Source organism: Hyla sarda (assembly GCF_029499605.1).
Source record: "Hyla sarda isolate aHylSar1 chromosome 1 unlocalized genomic scaffold, aHylSar1.hap1 SUPER_1_unloc_5, whole genome shotgun sequence".
Taxonomy (NCBI): Eukaryota; Metazoa; Chordata; class Amphibia; order Anura; family Hylidae; genus Hyla; species Hyla sarda.
The window spans coordinates 569,780-585,791 of NW_026607591.1; the positions used below are offsets into that span (position 1 = coordinate 569,780).

The 16,012-nt window shown below is 41.9% G+C and overlaps 1 protein-coding gene across 1 annotated transcript in view; it reads right to left on the reverse strand.

Annotated features, from left to right (window-relative positions):
* Positions 1 to 1,591: 1,591 nt before the first annotated feature.
* The window catches only part of LOC130298212 (oocyte zinc finger protein XlCOF22-like), a 49,684-nt gene continuing 35,263 nt past the window's right edge, over positions 1,592 to 16,012 (reverse strand). The window contains exon 3 of the mRNA XM_056551125.1: positions 1,592 to 2,503. Within this exon, the coding sequence (XP_056407100.1) occupies positions 1,645 to 2,503 (859 nt within the window). The 3' untranslated portion in view covers positions 1,592 to 1,644. The remainder of the gene's footprint in view (positions 2,504 to 16,012) is intronic.

A 16,012-nucleotide genomic window follows, 5' to 3' on the forward strand; every position in this document is an offset into this window, starting at 1 on the left:
TGGAGCTGGAGAGGGTTCAAAGACGGGCAACCAGAGTAATACGGGGAATGGGAGGACTACAGTACCCAGAAAGATTATCAGAATTAGAGTTATTTAGTTTAGAAAAAAGAAGGCTTAGGGGCGACCTAATACCTATGTATAAATATATCAGGGACCGTACAGAGATCTCTCCATGATCTATTTATACCCAGGACTGTATCTATAACAAGGGGGCATCCTCTACGTCTAGAGGAAAGAAGGTTTCTACACCAGCACGGATGGGGGTTCTTTACTGTAAGAGCAGTGAGACTGTGGAATTCTCTCCCGGAGGAGGTGGTCATGGGGAACTCTGTTAAAGAATTCAAAAGGGATCTGGATGCATTTTTGGAGAATAATAACATTGCTGGTTATGGATACTAGATTTATAGGGACAGAACGTTGATCCAGGGATTTATTCTGATGCCATATTTGCAGTCGGAAGGAAATTTTAACCTCTAGTATGAGGGTTCTTTGCCTCCTCTGGATCAACTCAGTAGGGACTCATTAGGGATAAAGGTTGAACTAGATGGACACTGATCTTTTTTCAACCTTATGAACTATGTTACTATGAAATCAGAATCAGTCGTAGAGCAGTCTCGTAATACCGACAAAGTTATATATAAAAGAGGAAAGAACTAGAGAGGCCAAGGAGGAGTGCGGGGGCCACAAAATGGGCCCTATAGAAGGAGGGACTGAGGAGAATTCCATATCCACATGAGGAGGAATATAAAGGGGAGGATGAGAAAAAGAAGAGCGAACGAGCTCTAATAATCCAGACGAAGGAAAAGCTTTATAATAAGTGTGTAAATCCGGAAACACAAAACCGCCGTCTAATGTCTTCAGGGTGAGCGTCTATACGGGACACGTGGTCTCTTCTGAATCATAACAAAATTACTAAATAACCATCGGATAGAAGAAAAATAACAATTCCGTACTATGATAGGGATGGACTGTAAAAATATAAAATATTATTGGTAAATATAAGATTTAAGAACCTTTTTCCTTCCAATCCACGACATATATGGGAATTTACGAGCGTGTAACTGGGTCTTCAATCCGTGTAATAATGGCGCAAAGTGTGAAGTAAAGAGATCTTGTACCAGATGTGATCAGATCTCTAGGGATTTTATACCCCGGGGAGGACAAAGAAAAGGAAAAGAATTACACCGATGTTTACTGAACCCGGGGGACGCCGAGATATTGACGACTTCTCATATAGAAAAATGGATTTTATGATCTGAGACCGAAAATAGACGTCAAGACGGGAAACGCTGGTCTAGGGTTTGTGATAAATAAAAGTATCTGCAGCGTCTTATGTTCAGAAGAGACGATCTTCAAGGGAGACGCGCGGATCCTGTCTGATGCCTTGAATTAAAGTCTCTATAATCATAATGAGAAGGGGGCGGGGACAACACTGACGCGTTACATTCCCTATATACAACGTCAGGGACAATATTACATTTATTATAAGTCCAGTGTGCGGAGATGAATATAAGAATAATAAATCATATAAGAAAGAAAACTTTTATTAACAATTGGTAACAAGTTTGGAGATGCAGTATATGATATATGTATAAATGTCAGATATCCTATGTACATGGTTAATATATAGATGAGTTATCTGCATCATTTATTGCTCTGAATTGGCTTCTTTCCTGTGTGAGTTCTTTGATGTTGAATAAGATGTGATTGCTGAGTAAAGCATTTTCTACATTCTGAACATGAAAATGGCTTCTCCCCTGTGTGAGTTCTTTGATGTACAACAAGGTCTGATTTCTGAGTAAAACATTTCCAACATTCTGAACATGGAAATGGCTTCTCTCCTGTGTGAGTTCTTTGATGTTTAACAAGATCTGATTTCTGAGCAAAACATTTCCCACATTCTGAGCATGTAAATTGCTTCTCTCCTGTGTGAGTTCGTTGATGTTTAACAAGACCTGATTTAAATGTAAAACATTTCCCACATATTGAACATGAAAATGGCATTTCCCCTGTGTGAGTTCTTTGATGTACAACAAGATAGGATTTCTGAGCAAAACATTTCCCACATTCTGAACATGGAAATGGCTCCTCTCCTGTGTGAGTTCTTTGATGTACAACAAGACCTGATTTAAAAATAAAACATTTCCCACATTCTGAGCATGAAAATGGCTTTTCCTCTGTGTGAGTTCTTTGATGTCTAATAAGACTTGGCTGATGAGTATAACATTTCCCACATTCTGAACATGAATATGGCTTCTCTCCTGTGTGAGTTTGTTGATGTACAACAAGACCTGATTTAAAAGTAAAACATTTCCCACATTCTGAACATGAAAATGGCTTTTCCCCTGTGTGAGTTCTTTGATGTCTAATAAGACTTGGCTGATGAGTATAACATTTCCCACATTCTGAACAAGAATATGGCTTCTCTCCTGTATGAGTTATATTATGTTGAATAAGTTGTGATTTGCTATTAAAACACTTCCCACATTCTGAACATGAATATTGCTTCTCCCCTGCACAATCTCTTTGATGTCCATCATTCCTTTTGTGCCTTTTATTTTGCTGAACATCCTGTGATGACTGAGAAGACAGGACCTGTATATAAGGAGGAGATGACAGATCTTGGCTGTGAAGGGCTGAGGGTGTATCTGGGATAATGGAATGTTCTTCATATGTATCTTGTGTGATATCATCATCTGCTTTATAATCTGAAGATATAAGATTCTCCTCTGATCTCCTGCTACAAGAATCTGCAGAGAATAACACAGATTTTATTATCAGTATTAACCCCTTAACAACCCAGGACATTTTTGCATTTCTAAGCAATAGTACTTTGTAAATCCACCCTTCATTTTTAAATAAGTTTTACTGCAAAACTGAAGAAAGATAGTTACTATGATAGCGGAGCAGCCATACAACAGTGGTGTCAAACTGTGGCCCTCCAGATGTTGCAAAACTTCAACTCCCATTATCCCTGGACACCAAAGGTCGGTCTGCCTCCTCCGAAAGGTAAATCCCCGAAAGGTAAATCAAGGCTTCCCTCTCATGGTATCCCTTAGTGTAGTGGTCTTCAAACTGCGGCTCTCCAGATGTTGCAAAACTTCAACTCCCAGCATGCCCGGGATTTGAAGTTTTGGAATATCTGGAGGGCCACAGTTTGACACCACTGGCTTATAAGGAGCAGGGACACCCGTCTTTGACAATCATGTGGACACAGCCTCAGGGAAAATCACTGCTATGGGGCTCGGTCAGGGACCAAATGACCGTGTCCCCCAATCCACCTGACCCCGCAGGTTATAATGGGGCAGTCATCCAAACGGCCCCCTTTATAATCCTCATGCCAGCCAGAGAATTCAGGCAAAGGATAGGGGATACGTTATAGATCACGGGGGTCCGACCCTTGGGACTCCCTGCGATCTCCTGAACGGGGCCCTGGCAGTCTGCTTGAAGGGGGCGGACAGACCCCTGCATGGAGCGGCGGCCGACACTCCCCCTCCATGTATCCCATAGAGATACATGGAGGGTGTGTCGGCCGCGGCATCCTGTAGGGGTCAGAACGGCCGCTTCCAGCAGACTGCTGGGGCCCCATTCAGGAGATCACGGGGAGTCACAAGGGTCGGACCCCCGTGATCTATAACCTATCCCCTATCCTGTCTAGGCAGAGAGTATAACATTTTTGGTCTTTTGTCTATTAATGTGTATAGAAAGACTTATGTCCTAATAAAGTTAGTGAAATTTTCCTGGATCCAAGTTAAAAGGGGAACCTTTATTTTTAATGATTTTGGCTCACGGCTCGCCAGCAGCACCTATACCTCCATTTGGACCCACACAGGTGACCCAAACCGGAACATTTCCGTATCAGAGGGAAAGAATAAAGGGATTTAAAGGGGTACTCCACTGCTAGACATCTTATTCCTTATCCTAAGGATGGGGGATAAGATGTCTGATCGCGGGGTCTGGCTGCTGGGGCCCCCAGGATCTCCTGCAACACCCCCCCCCCCCCCGTTCTAAACAAAAGCCAGATTCCAGTGGTCTTGATGTTACGGCTACGCCCCCTTGTGATGTCGCACCCCCTCCATTCATGTGAGAGGGGGCGTGGCCACAACTTCATGATCACTGCCTCTGAGCGTTCCGAACAAAAAGTTCAGAATGCTGGAGCACCGGAGTACCCCTTTAACCCCTTAAGGACTCATGACGTACCGCTACATCATGAGTCCGCTCCCGATCTATAACGCGGGGTCACGGCCTCTTAACAACAGCCGGGACCCGTGGCTAATAGCGCGTGGCACTGATCGCAGTGTGGTGCGCTATTAACCCTTAGACGCGCCGATCAAAGTTGATCGCTGCGTCTGAAAACTAAAGTAAACCGTTCCCAGCAGCTCAGTCGGGCTCATCGGGACATCATGATAAAATAGCGATGTTCCGATCAGCTGGGACACAGGCGAAGGTCTCCTTACATCTCTCCGCAGCGTCTGATTGTCGATTGATTGCTCCAAGCCTGAGCTACAGGCTTGAGCAATCGACCGCCTCTCTGACTGATCCCTGCAATGATCAGCATAGGAGATCAGTGTGTGCAGTGTTATAGCTCCCTATGGGATAACAATGATCAGTATAAGAGATCAGTGTGTGCAGTGTTATCGCCCCCTATGGGATAACAATGATCAGTATAAGAGATCAGTGTGTGCAGTGTTATAGTCTCCTATGGGATAACAATGATCAGTATAAGAGATCAGTGTGTGCAGTGTTATAGTCTCCTATGGGATAACAATGATCAGTATAAGAGATCAGTGTGTGCAGTGTTATAGTCTCCTATGGGATAACAATGATCAGTATAAGAGATCAGTGTGTGCAGTGTTATAGGTCCCTATGGGATAACAATGATCAGTATAAGAGATCAGTGTGTGCAGTGTTATAGATCCCTACGGGACCTATAACACTGCAAAAAAAAGTGGGAAAATAAGTTAACAAAGGTCATTTAACCCCTTCCCTAATAAAAGTTTGAATCACCCCCCTTTTCCCATAAAAAAAAAAACAGTGTAAATAAAAATAAACATATGTGGTATCGCCGCGTGCGAAAATGTCGGAATTATTATATATTATTATATATTGTTAATTAAATTGCACGGTCAATGGCGTGCGCGCAAAAAAATTCAAAAGTCCAAAATAGTGTATTTTTGGTCACTTTTTATATCATGAAAAAATTAATAAAAAGCGATCAAAAAGTCCGATCAATACAAAAATGGTACCGATAAGAACTTCAGAAGACGGCGCAAAAAATTAGTCCTCATACCGCCCTGTACGCGGTAAAAAAAAAGTTATAGGGGTCAGAAAATGAGAATTTTTAACACATAAATTTTCCTGTATGTAGTTATGATTTTTTCCAATGTACGACAATATCCAACCTATATAAGTAGGGGATCATTTTAATCGTATGGACCTACAGAATAAAGATAATGTACTGTGTAGAAACGGAAGCCCCCAAAAGTTACAAAATGAAATTTTTTCTTACATTTTGTCGCACAATGATTTTTTTTTCCGTTTCGCCGAGGATATTTTGGTAAAATGACTGATAGTTCATGAACTATTTCTCCCGTTACTATCTTCCGTCACAAAATAACGTCCGTTATCAATAACGGACTATAATGGATTAAAACGGATATAAGAAAAATCCCATAGACTATAATGGGATTTTCTAACGGCCGTATAAGATTTCGTTACTGCCGTTTTCAGCTGGTTTTCAGACAGAACTTCATACGGATGTTTAAAAACGGAGAATTTTGTAGTGTAAAAGAAGCCTGACTTACCGAACCCCTGGGGATCGATCGAACCCAGGTTAAGAACCACTGATCTACACTATCTCCTCCCCAAGCACAGCGCCCCCTACCTATTGAGGTGCAGCCCGTCCCCACCATAGAGCCTGGATCCACAGTTCTCTATAAACCTCCTTCTACAAGATGGCGGCGGCCGGGGAGACATGTGGACACCGCGGGAAGAGAACCAGAAGGAGAAGAAGAACCTGACATATTAGAGGTAAAGACATAACAGGAATAGGGCCACAAGGACAGGAGGGTGGGGCTTCTAGCTGGGGGCCAACTGGGCGGAGATATGGGAAATGAGTAAAGATGGTGGAATCTTTGCAGATGATACTAAACTCTGTAAAGCAGTAAACACAATAGAGGACAGTGCACTGTTACAAATGGATCTGGATAGTTTGGGGGTTTGGGCTGAGAAGTGGCACCCCCAGAAGTGACCCCATTATATATACCGCACCCCCAGAAGTGACCCCATTATATATACCGCACCCCAAGAAGTGACCCCATTATATATACTGCACCCCAGAAGTGACCCCATTATATATACCGCACCCCCAGAAGTGACCCCATTATATATACCGCACCCCCAGAAGTGACCCCATTATATATACCGCACCCCCAGAAGTGACCCCATTATATATACCGCACCCCCAGAAGTGACCCCATTATCTATACCGCACCCCCAGAAGTGACCCCATTATATATACTGCACCCCCAGAAGTGACCCCATTATATATACTGCACCCCCAGAAGTGACCCCATTATATATACCGCACCCCCAGAAGTGACCCCATTATATATACCGCACCCCCAGAAGTGACCTCATTATATATACTGCACCCCCAGAAGTGACCCCATTATATATACTGCACCCCCAGAAGTGACCCCATTATATACACTGCACCCCCAGAAGTGACCCCATTATATAAACAGAACCCCCACAAGTGACCCCATTACATATACCGCACCCCCACAAGTGACCCCATTATATATACTGCACCCCCACAAGTGACCCCATTATATATACAGAACCCCCAGAAGTGACCCCATTATATATACAGAACCCCCACAAGTGACCCCATTATATATACAGAATCCCCACAAGTGACCTCATTATATATACCGCACCCCCAGAAGTGACCCCATCATATATACTGCACCCCAGAAGTGACCCCATTATATACACTGCACCCCCAGAAGTGACCCCATTATATATACACCGCACCCCCTAAAGTATTCACCTAGGGCAAAAGTGAGAATGTTGAACCCTTATTATTTGGCTACAATTATTTCAAATTCAGAGGAAAAAAATTGCAATTAGCTTTAAATAAAGAATTTGTGGGACATCATTTTGGTAAGTCGCTTCTGAAAAGTAGGAAATGCGCCCCATATTTTTTCACGTTGTTCGTCCCGGGCTGGGCAGTACCCCTACTTAGGCCATATCTGGTTGCCTGACCACCTGGTAGGACCAAGAAGGAGAGGAGCCCCCTTTGGCCATCAGGACATCATTATATGAATTATAGAGCCCACTCCATGCCTGCAAAGGATCGGAGCTGTCAGAACAATACCGCACCCCACAAGTATATTGTCTGGACCAGGGAGCGCTCTGATTGGTCCTTGGTCTTTTATCAGTGACGCGCGGCTGTCTGTGACAGTTATAGTTCCTGATGGATATATCCGCCATGTTGTGGGAATAATCATCCGCTCATGGTGAATATATCCATCACTGGGTGTTTGGGTGATCGTCCCCATTCATACGGCATTTCTGCAGTATCGGTGTCCGCTGTCATGTCAGAAAAGGGATCCAATGTATACTGGACCCGTCTCATTCAGAAATGACTGGAGCTGCTACAGTATATGTCAGAATCATTATTATTGACGTGATGCTGACGGATACCTGTAACATAATGCTGAAACGCAGTATGAACGGGACGCAGTGTAGGGTCACATAGAGCGCAGAGTATTTCACACCGCAGATGCCCCCGGCAGTCACAAGGGCGAGATCACTGCTGTGGCTGGGTAGCTCAGTGTGTCTGCTCATGACTGCCGGCGGGAAATCCACCGCTATGAGTGGACACACAAAGATACCCAGCCGCAGCAGGGAGCTCACTATTGTGACTGCCAGGGCATCCGCAGCATGTAATATGGGATGTGCGCCGTGTGATCCTACACATTATGCATTTTTACTTTTCATTATATTTATTTAATAAATGTATTTTTATTTTTTATTACATTTTTTTACATTTTACTTTCAGTTAGTGTTTTTACACTTTTATTTGCAGTTATATGCTGCCTGACAGTTTTACACTAGCATGCAGCATATCAGGACGTGCCTCTGGCAATAATCGGGGCAGACCTGGGGGTCCTTGTGAGACCCCTGGCTGCCCAGGTAACAAGCAGCACCCTGCGATCGTTGCAGGGTGCTGCAGGAGAGAGACAGAGGGAGCCCCCTCCCTCTGTCAAACTCCTTACAGCTCGCGGTCGCTTCTTACCGCGGCTGTAAGGGTTAAACTGCCGGGACCGAAGTTTACTTCGGTCCCGGCAGTGCGGCAGGCCCCTGCCTAACGGGGATCACACACAGCACCCCATGATCGCGGGGTGCTGCAGGGAAAGGAAGAGGGAGCTCCCTCCGTCAAAACACTTACAGCCCGCGGTCACTTCCGACCGTGGCTGTAAGGGTTAAACTGCTGGGACCGAAGTTTACATTGGTCCCGGTAGTGTGGCAGGGTCCCGGCTGTGTGTTACAGCCAAGTCCCTGCCACGGCCTCATGGGTACATTGGGCAGTACCCACAAGAACCATGGATGTGTATACTCGTCCAGGTGCGGGAACATGCATCCTCCTGGACATGTATACTCGTCCATGGTCGTTATCGTGTTAAAGGAAAACTCTAGTACATGAGTACTTATCCCCTAGTCACAGAATCCTGTGGGGATAAATGTCTGATCGTGAGGGGTCCGACCACTGAGACCCCCGCGATTTCCTGCCTTGCATCCCTTTTGTATATCTCCGGCTCTCCCATAGAGATTTATAGAGAGGCATGTCGGCACCTCTTCATGCAGTGGTTGACAGTAATCCCTGCACGGAGCAGAGGTCACTTGTGCCCAGAGGAGCTGGGAGGCCCCAGCCTGAAATATGTTTTGGGGAAGGGGGGTGGTATTCCAAAATTTTCCCTGTAGTCCCAGAGATTCTAGTTACACCACTACTTCCCCCAAAATATTATTGTAGCCGGTGACTGAATAGAATCTGTGACCCTTCTCTGTATTTAATGATCACTACTTACCTGGGTGGTTACCTGTAGAAATGTCCTCCTTAAACTTCTCATCACCGCTCACATCTGTATCTTCTGCTTTTACTATTATATCTGGAGCATTAATATAGATCAGATCTTTCCCTGTAGGAATGTCCTCCTTATACTGCTCATTACTGCTCACATCTGTCACTTCTTCTTCCTTTATGTCTGTAGCATTATTATAGATCAGATATTTCCCTGTAGAAATGTCCTCCATATACTGCTCATCACTGCTCACATCTGTCTCTTCTTCTTCCTTTATGTCTGTAGCATTAATATAGATAAGATGTTTCTCTGTAGAAATGGCCCCCTTATAATGCTCATCACTGCTCACATCTGTCTCTTCATCCTTTATGTCTATAGCATTATTATAGATCAGATCTTTCCCTGTAGGAATGTCCTCCTTATACTGCTCATTACCGCTCACATCTGTCTCTTCTACTTCTTTCTTTATGTCTGTAGTATTAATATAGATCAGATCTTTCCCTTTAGGAATGTCCTCCTTATACTGCTCATCACAGCTCACATCTGTGTCTTCTTCTTCCTTTATGTCTGTAGCATTATTATAGATCAGATATTTCCGTGTAGAAATGTCCTCCTTATACTGCTCATCACTGCTCACATCTGTCTCTTCTTCTTCCTTTATGTCTGTAGCATTAATATAGCTCAGATCTTTCCCTGTAGTAATATCCTCCATGTTCTGCTCATCAAGAGGACGGGGACACCTCTCTGGTGCGGTTCTCTTACTGGATCTGACTGTAGGGAACACATACAGAGACTGAATTCATTCTTTACATACAAATAATGAGAGGACGTGTGTATATAGTCATGTCTATTACCTGGTGATGTGAGGGGCTGCTGATCCTCCATCATGACCTGATCCTTGTACTGATCCTTGTGTCCTTCTACATACTCCCACTCCTCCATGGAGAAATAGACCGCCACGTCCTGACACCTTATAGGAACCTGTATTGTGAATAAACATTTAATTCTATACAATTCCAGGATGTTATATGGAGACATTTGAGGGGATATTCCTGCACATGATTTATCTTCTTGCTCTCGGATGATGAGGTGAATACTTGTCGGGGCAGATCCTCTATATTATGGTCACATGTCCCGAACTGACCGCAAGTCTGAAGATCCAGCTGTCAGTTCAGGTCATTATACCCAAAGCGCCCGTCCCATGGAGTGTAAGGAGTTAAAGGTGTATTCCGCCCCTAGACATCTTATCCCCTATCCAAAGGATAGGGGATAAGATGTCAGATCGCCGCGGTCCCGCTGCTGTCGTCACGCCCCCCTCCCATGGACTTGCATTAAGGGGATGGGCCGTGATGTCACGAGGGGCGGCGCCATGGCGTCACGTTGCTCCGTCCCCCGTATCGCCCGTCATTACGCACAGAGCGAACTCGCTCTGTGCTGTAATGATAGCGCGGTGCCGCAGCAGGGATCCCAGGGGTCCCCAGGAGCGGGACCGCGGCGATCTGACATCTTATCCCCTATCCTTTGGATAGGGGATAAGATGTCTAGGGGCGGAATACCCCTTTAAGTGATATTTCATAGTATCACTGCTCTCCTCCCCCAGATGGATGCTTACTGTCTGGCCCCTAAGGATAGAATTGGCAGTGCTGTGTGCCACTTAACCCTAGCTAGACTGGTTGCTCTTATCCCAGCGAGAAGAAGGGACAATAAGCAGCAGTATAGTGTGTGGCCCCAGAAAAGGTAAGTGGCAATGCATCACCACCATTTAACTCCTTCATGGCTGACTGGGCAGGAGGTATATAATGTATAGCCATGGGCCCAGCTCCGGAGCAGGAGACGCATCAAATCTGGCATATCTTCTGCTCTTGTGCAGGAAACCCCTTTCAGAGCAGGGACTCCTGTCATTAAAGTGATAAGATTTGGAGGGGAGGGAGGCCGCTGCCAGTCTATGAAGAACAGTCAGGAGTTCAGCACGATTCATAGCCCCTAGGACCTACCTGCTATCAGCATCTGGGACTCATTGCTAATGCCGGACATCACCAATGCAAAAAATCTATTTCCGGTAGCTCAGTGGAGCTGATAAGGACACCCACAGTGAAATAGCGGGGTCCCGATCAGCTGAGAGAATGGGTGGAGGTCCCTAACCTCGCTCCATGCTGTCTGAACGACGCTCCAATCCTGCAGGCAGCCTCAGCATCACAGCATTGATCAGTGTATGTAATCTATAGATTCCATGTAATAGTCTACTACAGGGACTAAAAAACTGAGAATAAGGTAAAAAGAACATTAACTTAATGTGAATAAGCCCCTCCCCTAATAAACGATTGAATCTTCCCCATTTACCAATTATTTTCTCTTAAATTAATTAATGTAAACAAAAATAAACCTAAACTTATGTGTACAGAAGTTCAGGGTGGATACAGCACCAAATAGCTGAGGACTCAGGCTAGTAGATGGAACAAGACTTTATTTGCCATCCATGTGCAACGTTTCGGCAATAAACTGCCTTTTTCAAGCATATCAAACAAAGTGACAATGTGCATATATATAGGAATCACAACATGCTGTGATTGGTTACATAACAGGTGTTATACATATATCATTACAATCAATGGCCACATCCTATTGGCTAAACTGTGTTGTCATAGTGATTCAAATACACAAGAGATATAAATATAAGAAATATGAGAAAACAGCCATCTAAAACATATATAAGCTTCAGATGTGTTCACTGGGACTTCACTTACACTGATCCATGTCACCGATTGCATCTTCATCACATAGATAGCATGAAAAATCTTGCGTCCGTATGGGACAGCTTCGCTTGTAAACAACCAAACTGCGGCTGCGTGGCTCCACACCGTGTAGTTCCGATCAGCTGACTACTATAGGTCAGCTGATATAGGAGCGTCATAGATGCCCGGGATCAAAACAGTATGATCCGCGCAAGCGCCAACTGCCTGCGCATGCGTAGTGCGTCTACATGAGTCACCGCACATCAGTGCATCGGCCAGCGCATATCATATGCGCCCGCCGATACCCGAGGCGCACCTGACCAAAGACGCACCGCATAGTCTATAATGCATATGAGTCTGAATAGACTTCCATATATGCACTCATCAAGACAAATTTTCCTTAAACCTAGGCATCTATGTTAATAACAATAAAAAAGTATATCACAAGAAGATGCCATATTGAGACAAGGATCAGTGTAACACAGAATATATTCAAATCATAAGATCTATATTTATGCAAAAAGGAAAAAAAATGTTTCCAGGAGTCCTCAGTGAATTCATCCTCAGCTGTAATCTTCATATAAGGTGATGATGAATAATAAGTGAAGTGAATCTAAAAAAACATGAAAAAATATTAAAATATCATCATAGAGAGATATCCAAAAACCTCATGTTGTCACTTATAAAAATTAAATACACGAAACAGGTAGAAGAAAAAAGTGAAAAGAATTAGTGGAGGTAAATAATGAAAAAAAGGAAAAAAGATAAAGTAGAGACCGAAAAAATATAAAATAAATAATATAGATAATATAAAGATAAAAACATAAAAAATATATATGTAATGAAAAATAAATAATAAAATAAATAATTAAAATATAAAATGTAAAAAAAAAAAAAAAAACATGTAAAAAATATAAAAATAAAATAATGAAAAAAGAGAAAAAAAGGGAAGAAAAAAAGAAAGAGAAAAGAAAAAGAAAAAGAAGAAAGAAAAAGGGGGGGGGAAGGGGGAAAAGAGAAAAAGCAAAAAAATGAAAAAGGGAAAGAAAAGGAAAAGAAAAAATGAATAAAATGAAAAATGAAAAAAAAAAATAAGGAAGATGAATTAGAATAAAGAAGAGAAAAAAAGAAAGAGTAAAAAGAGAAAAAGAAAAAAAGGGGGAAAAAAGGAAGAGAAAAAGAGGGAAAAAGGAGAAGAGAGAAGAAAAGGGGAAAAAAGGGGGGGAGAAAAAACGGAAAAAAGGAATAAAGAGCAAAAAGAGAAAAAAGGAGAAGAAAAAGAGCGAAAACAGAAATAAAAAGGAGGATAGTATAAATGCCTACATAAAGGGTTTCAAGCCAAAATCCATATTCAATCCCTTTGGATACATCGTATCTAATATATAGATCCATTTTAGTTCATTCTGGCGCAATAATTTCTCCCTGTCACCCCCTCGTCTCAACACAGGTACATGATCTATAATGCGAAATCTTAACTGACTAATATTGTGACCAAATTCCAAAAAATGCTTAGGTAGTGGGAGATCAACCTTCTTAGTCCTAATAGAAGATTTATGACCATTTAATCTTATCCGGCACTCATTAAGATTATGTAGGCATTTATACTATCCTCCTTTTTATTTCTGTTTTCGCTCTTTTTCTTCTCCTTTTTTCTCTTTTTGCTCTTTATTCCTTTTTTCCGTTTTTTCTCCCCCCCCCCCTTTTTTCCCCTTTTCTTCTCTCTTCTCCTTTTTCCCTCTTTTTCTCTTCCTTTTTTCCCCCTTTTTTTCTTTTTACTCTTTCTTTATTCTAATTCATCTTTCTTATTTTTTATTTTTCATTTTATTCATTTTTTCTTTTCCTTTTCTTTCCCTTTTTCTTTTTTTGCTTTTTCTCTTTTCCCCCTTCCCCCCCCCCCCTTTTCTTTCTTCTTTTTCTTTTCTCTTTCTTTTTTTCTTCCCTTTCTCTTTTTTCATTATTTTATTTTTATTTTTATATTTTTTACATGTTTTTTTACATTTTATATTTTAATTATTTATTTTATTATTTATTTTTCATTACATATATATTTTTTATGTTTTTATCTTTATATTATCTATATTATTTTTTATTTTATATTTTTTTGGTCTCTACTTTATCTTTTTTCCTTTTTTTCATTATTTGCCTTCACTAATTCTTTTCACTTTTTTCTTCTACCTGTTTGGTGTATTTAATTTTTATAAGTGACAACATGAGGTTTTTGGATATCTCTCTATGATGATATTTTAATATTTTTTTTATGTTTTTTTAGATTCACTTCACTTATTATTCATCATCACCTTATATGAAGATTACAGCTGAGGATGAATTCACTGAGGACTCCTAGAAAAATTTTTTTTTCCTTTTTGTATAAATATAGATCTTATGATTTGAATATATTCTGTGTTACACTGATCCTTGTCTCAATATGGCATCTTCTTGTGATATACTTTTTTATTGTTATTAACATAGATGCCTAGGTTTAAGGAAAATTAGTCTTGATGAGTGCGTGTATGGAAGTCTATTCAGACTCATATGCATTATAGACTATGCGGTGCGTCTTTGGTCAGGTGCGCCTCGGGTATCGGCGGGCGCATATGATATGCGCTGGCCGATTCACTGATGTGCGGTGACTCATGTAGACGCACTACGCATGCGCAGGCAGTTGGCGCTTGCGCGGATCATACTGTTTTGATCCCGGGCATCTATGACGCTCCTATATCAGCTGACCTAGTGGTCAGCTGATCGGAACTACACGGTGTGGAGCCACGCAGCCGCAGTTTGGTTGTTTACAAGCGAAGCTGTCACATACGGACGCAAGATTTTTCATGCTATCTATGTGATGAAGATGCAATCGGTGACATGGATCAGTGTAAGTGAAGTCCCAGTGAACACATATGAAGCTTATATATGTTTTAGATGGCTGTTTTCTCATATTTCTTATATTTATATCTCTTGTGTATTTGAATCACTATGACAACACAGTTTAGCCAATAGGATGTGGCCATTGATTGTAATGATATATGTATAACACCTGTTATGTAACCAATCACAGCATGTTGTGATTCCTATATATATGCACATTGTCACTTTGTTTGATATGCTTGAAAAAGGCAGTTTATTGCCGAAACGTTGCACATGGATGGCAAATAAAGTCTTGTTCCATCTACCTGCCTGAGTCCTCAGCTATTTGGTGCTGTATCCACCCTGAACTTCTGTATGCCTTTCCGGGTTGGCATTCCCGGATGATCACCTGCACATGCTGATTGGATCGGTGCTGTCTCTCCTCTCTACCTAAACTTATGTGTAACCGCACGGTCAATGGCGTAAACGTAAAAAAAACAACTTCATGGTCCAAAAAAAAAAAAGATTCTTAAAAAGCGATCAAAGAGTCTCATCAAAACTAAAGTGGTTCTGATAAAAATTACAGATCACGGCGCAAAAAGTGACTTTCATACATCCCGTATACGGAATAATAAGAGAGTTATAGGGGTGAAGGTAGGACGATCTGATACAGACTCATTTTTGTACAAAAAGTTAGATTTTTTATCTTTTAAAAGTATTAAAATAAAACCTATAGAAAATCATTTATCATTGCAATCGTTTGGACCTACAGAATAAAGAGAATTATTACCGTAATGTGCACTACGTAAAAAAAATTTTCAAATACCTTTTTTTTTTTTTCAATTTCACCCCACAAATAATATTTTTTTTTGTCCCTTGTTGTAGATTTTGCAGTAAAATGAGTGATGTCATTACAAAGTACAAATCAGGGGTGAAAAAAACAACAAGAACAAGAAGCCTCATATGGGTTTGTAAAGAGGAAATTGCAATCATTATGGCTATTAGAAGGCGAGGAGGAAAAAATAAAATAACACAAAAATGAGAAATCACTGTGTCCTTCAGGGGTTAAAACTCAAAACTGCCGGGTCCTGAAGGGGTTAATAGTACAAAAACATCTGACAGCCTCCACATGTGACCACACACATACCTCCACCTGCAGACTGTACAGGAGCCGTGTGCTTACAGGACCTGCGATGATGTCACTTTCATGTGATCAGTCACATGGAGGAGGAGGAGTCACATGATCAGGGGCTGCTGCTCTAGGCTTATCTCCTCAGTGTATGCAGGACTCTGCTGTCACATGACCATTATTACAGGTCCTTCATTCACAATCTCTTCTATCCTGCACTG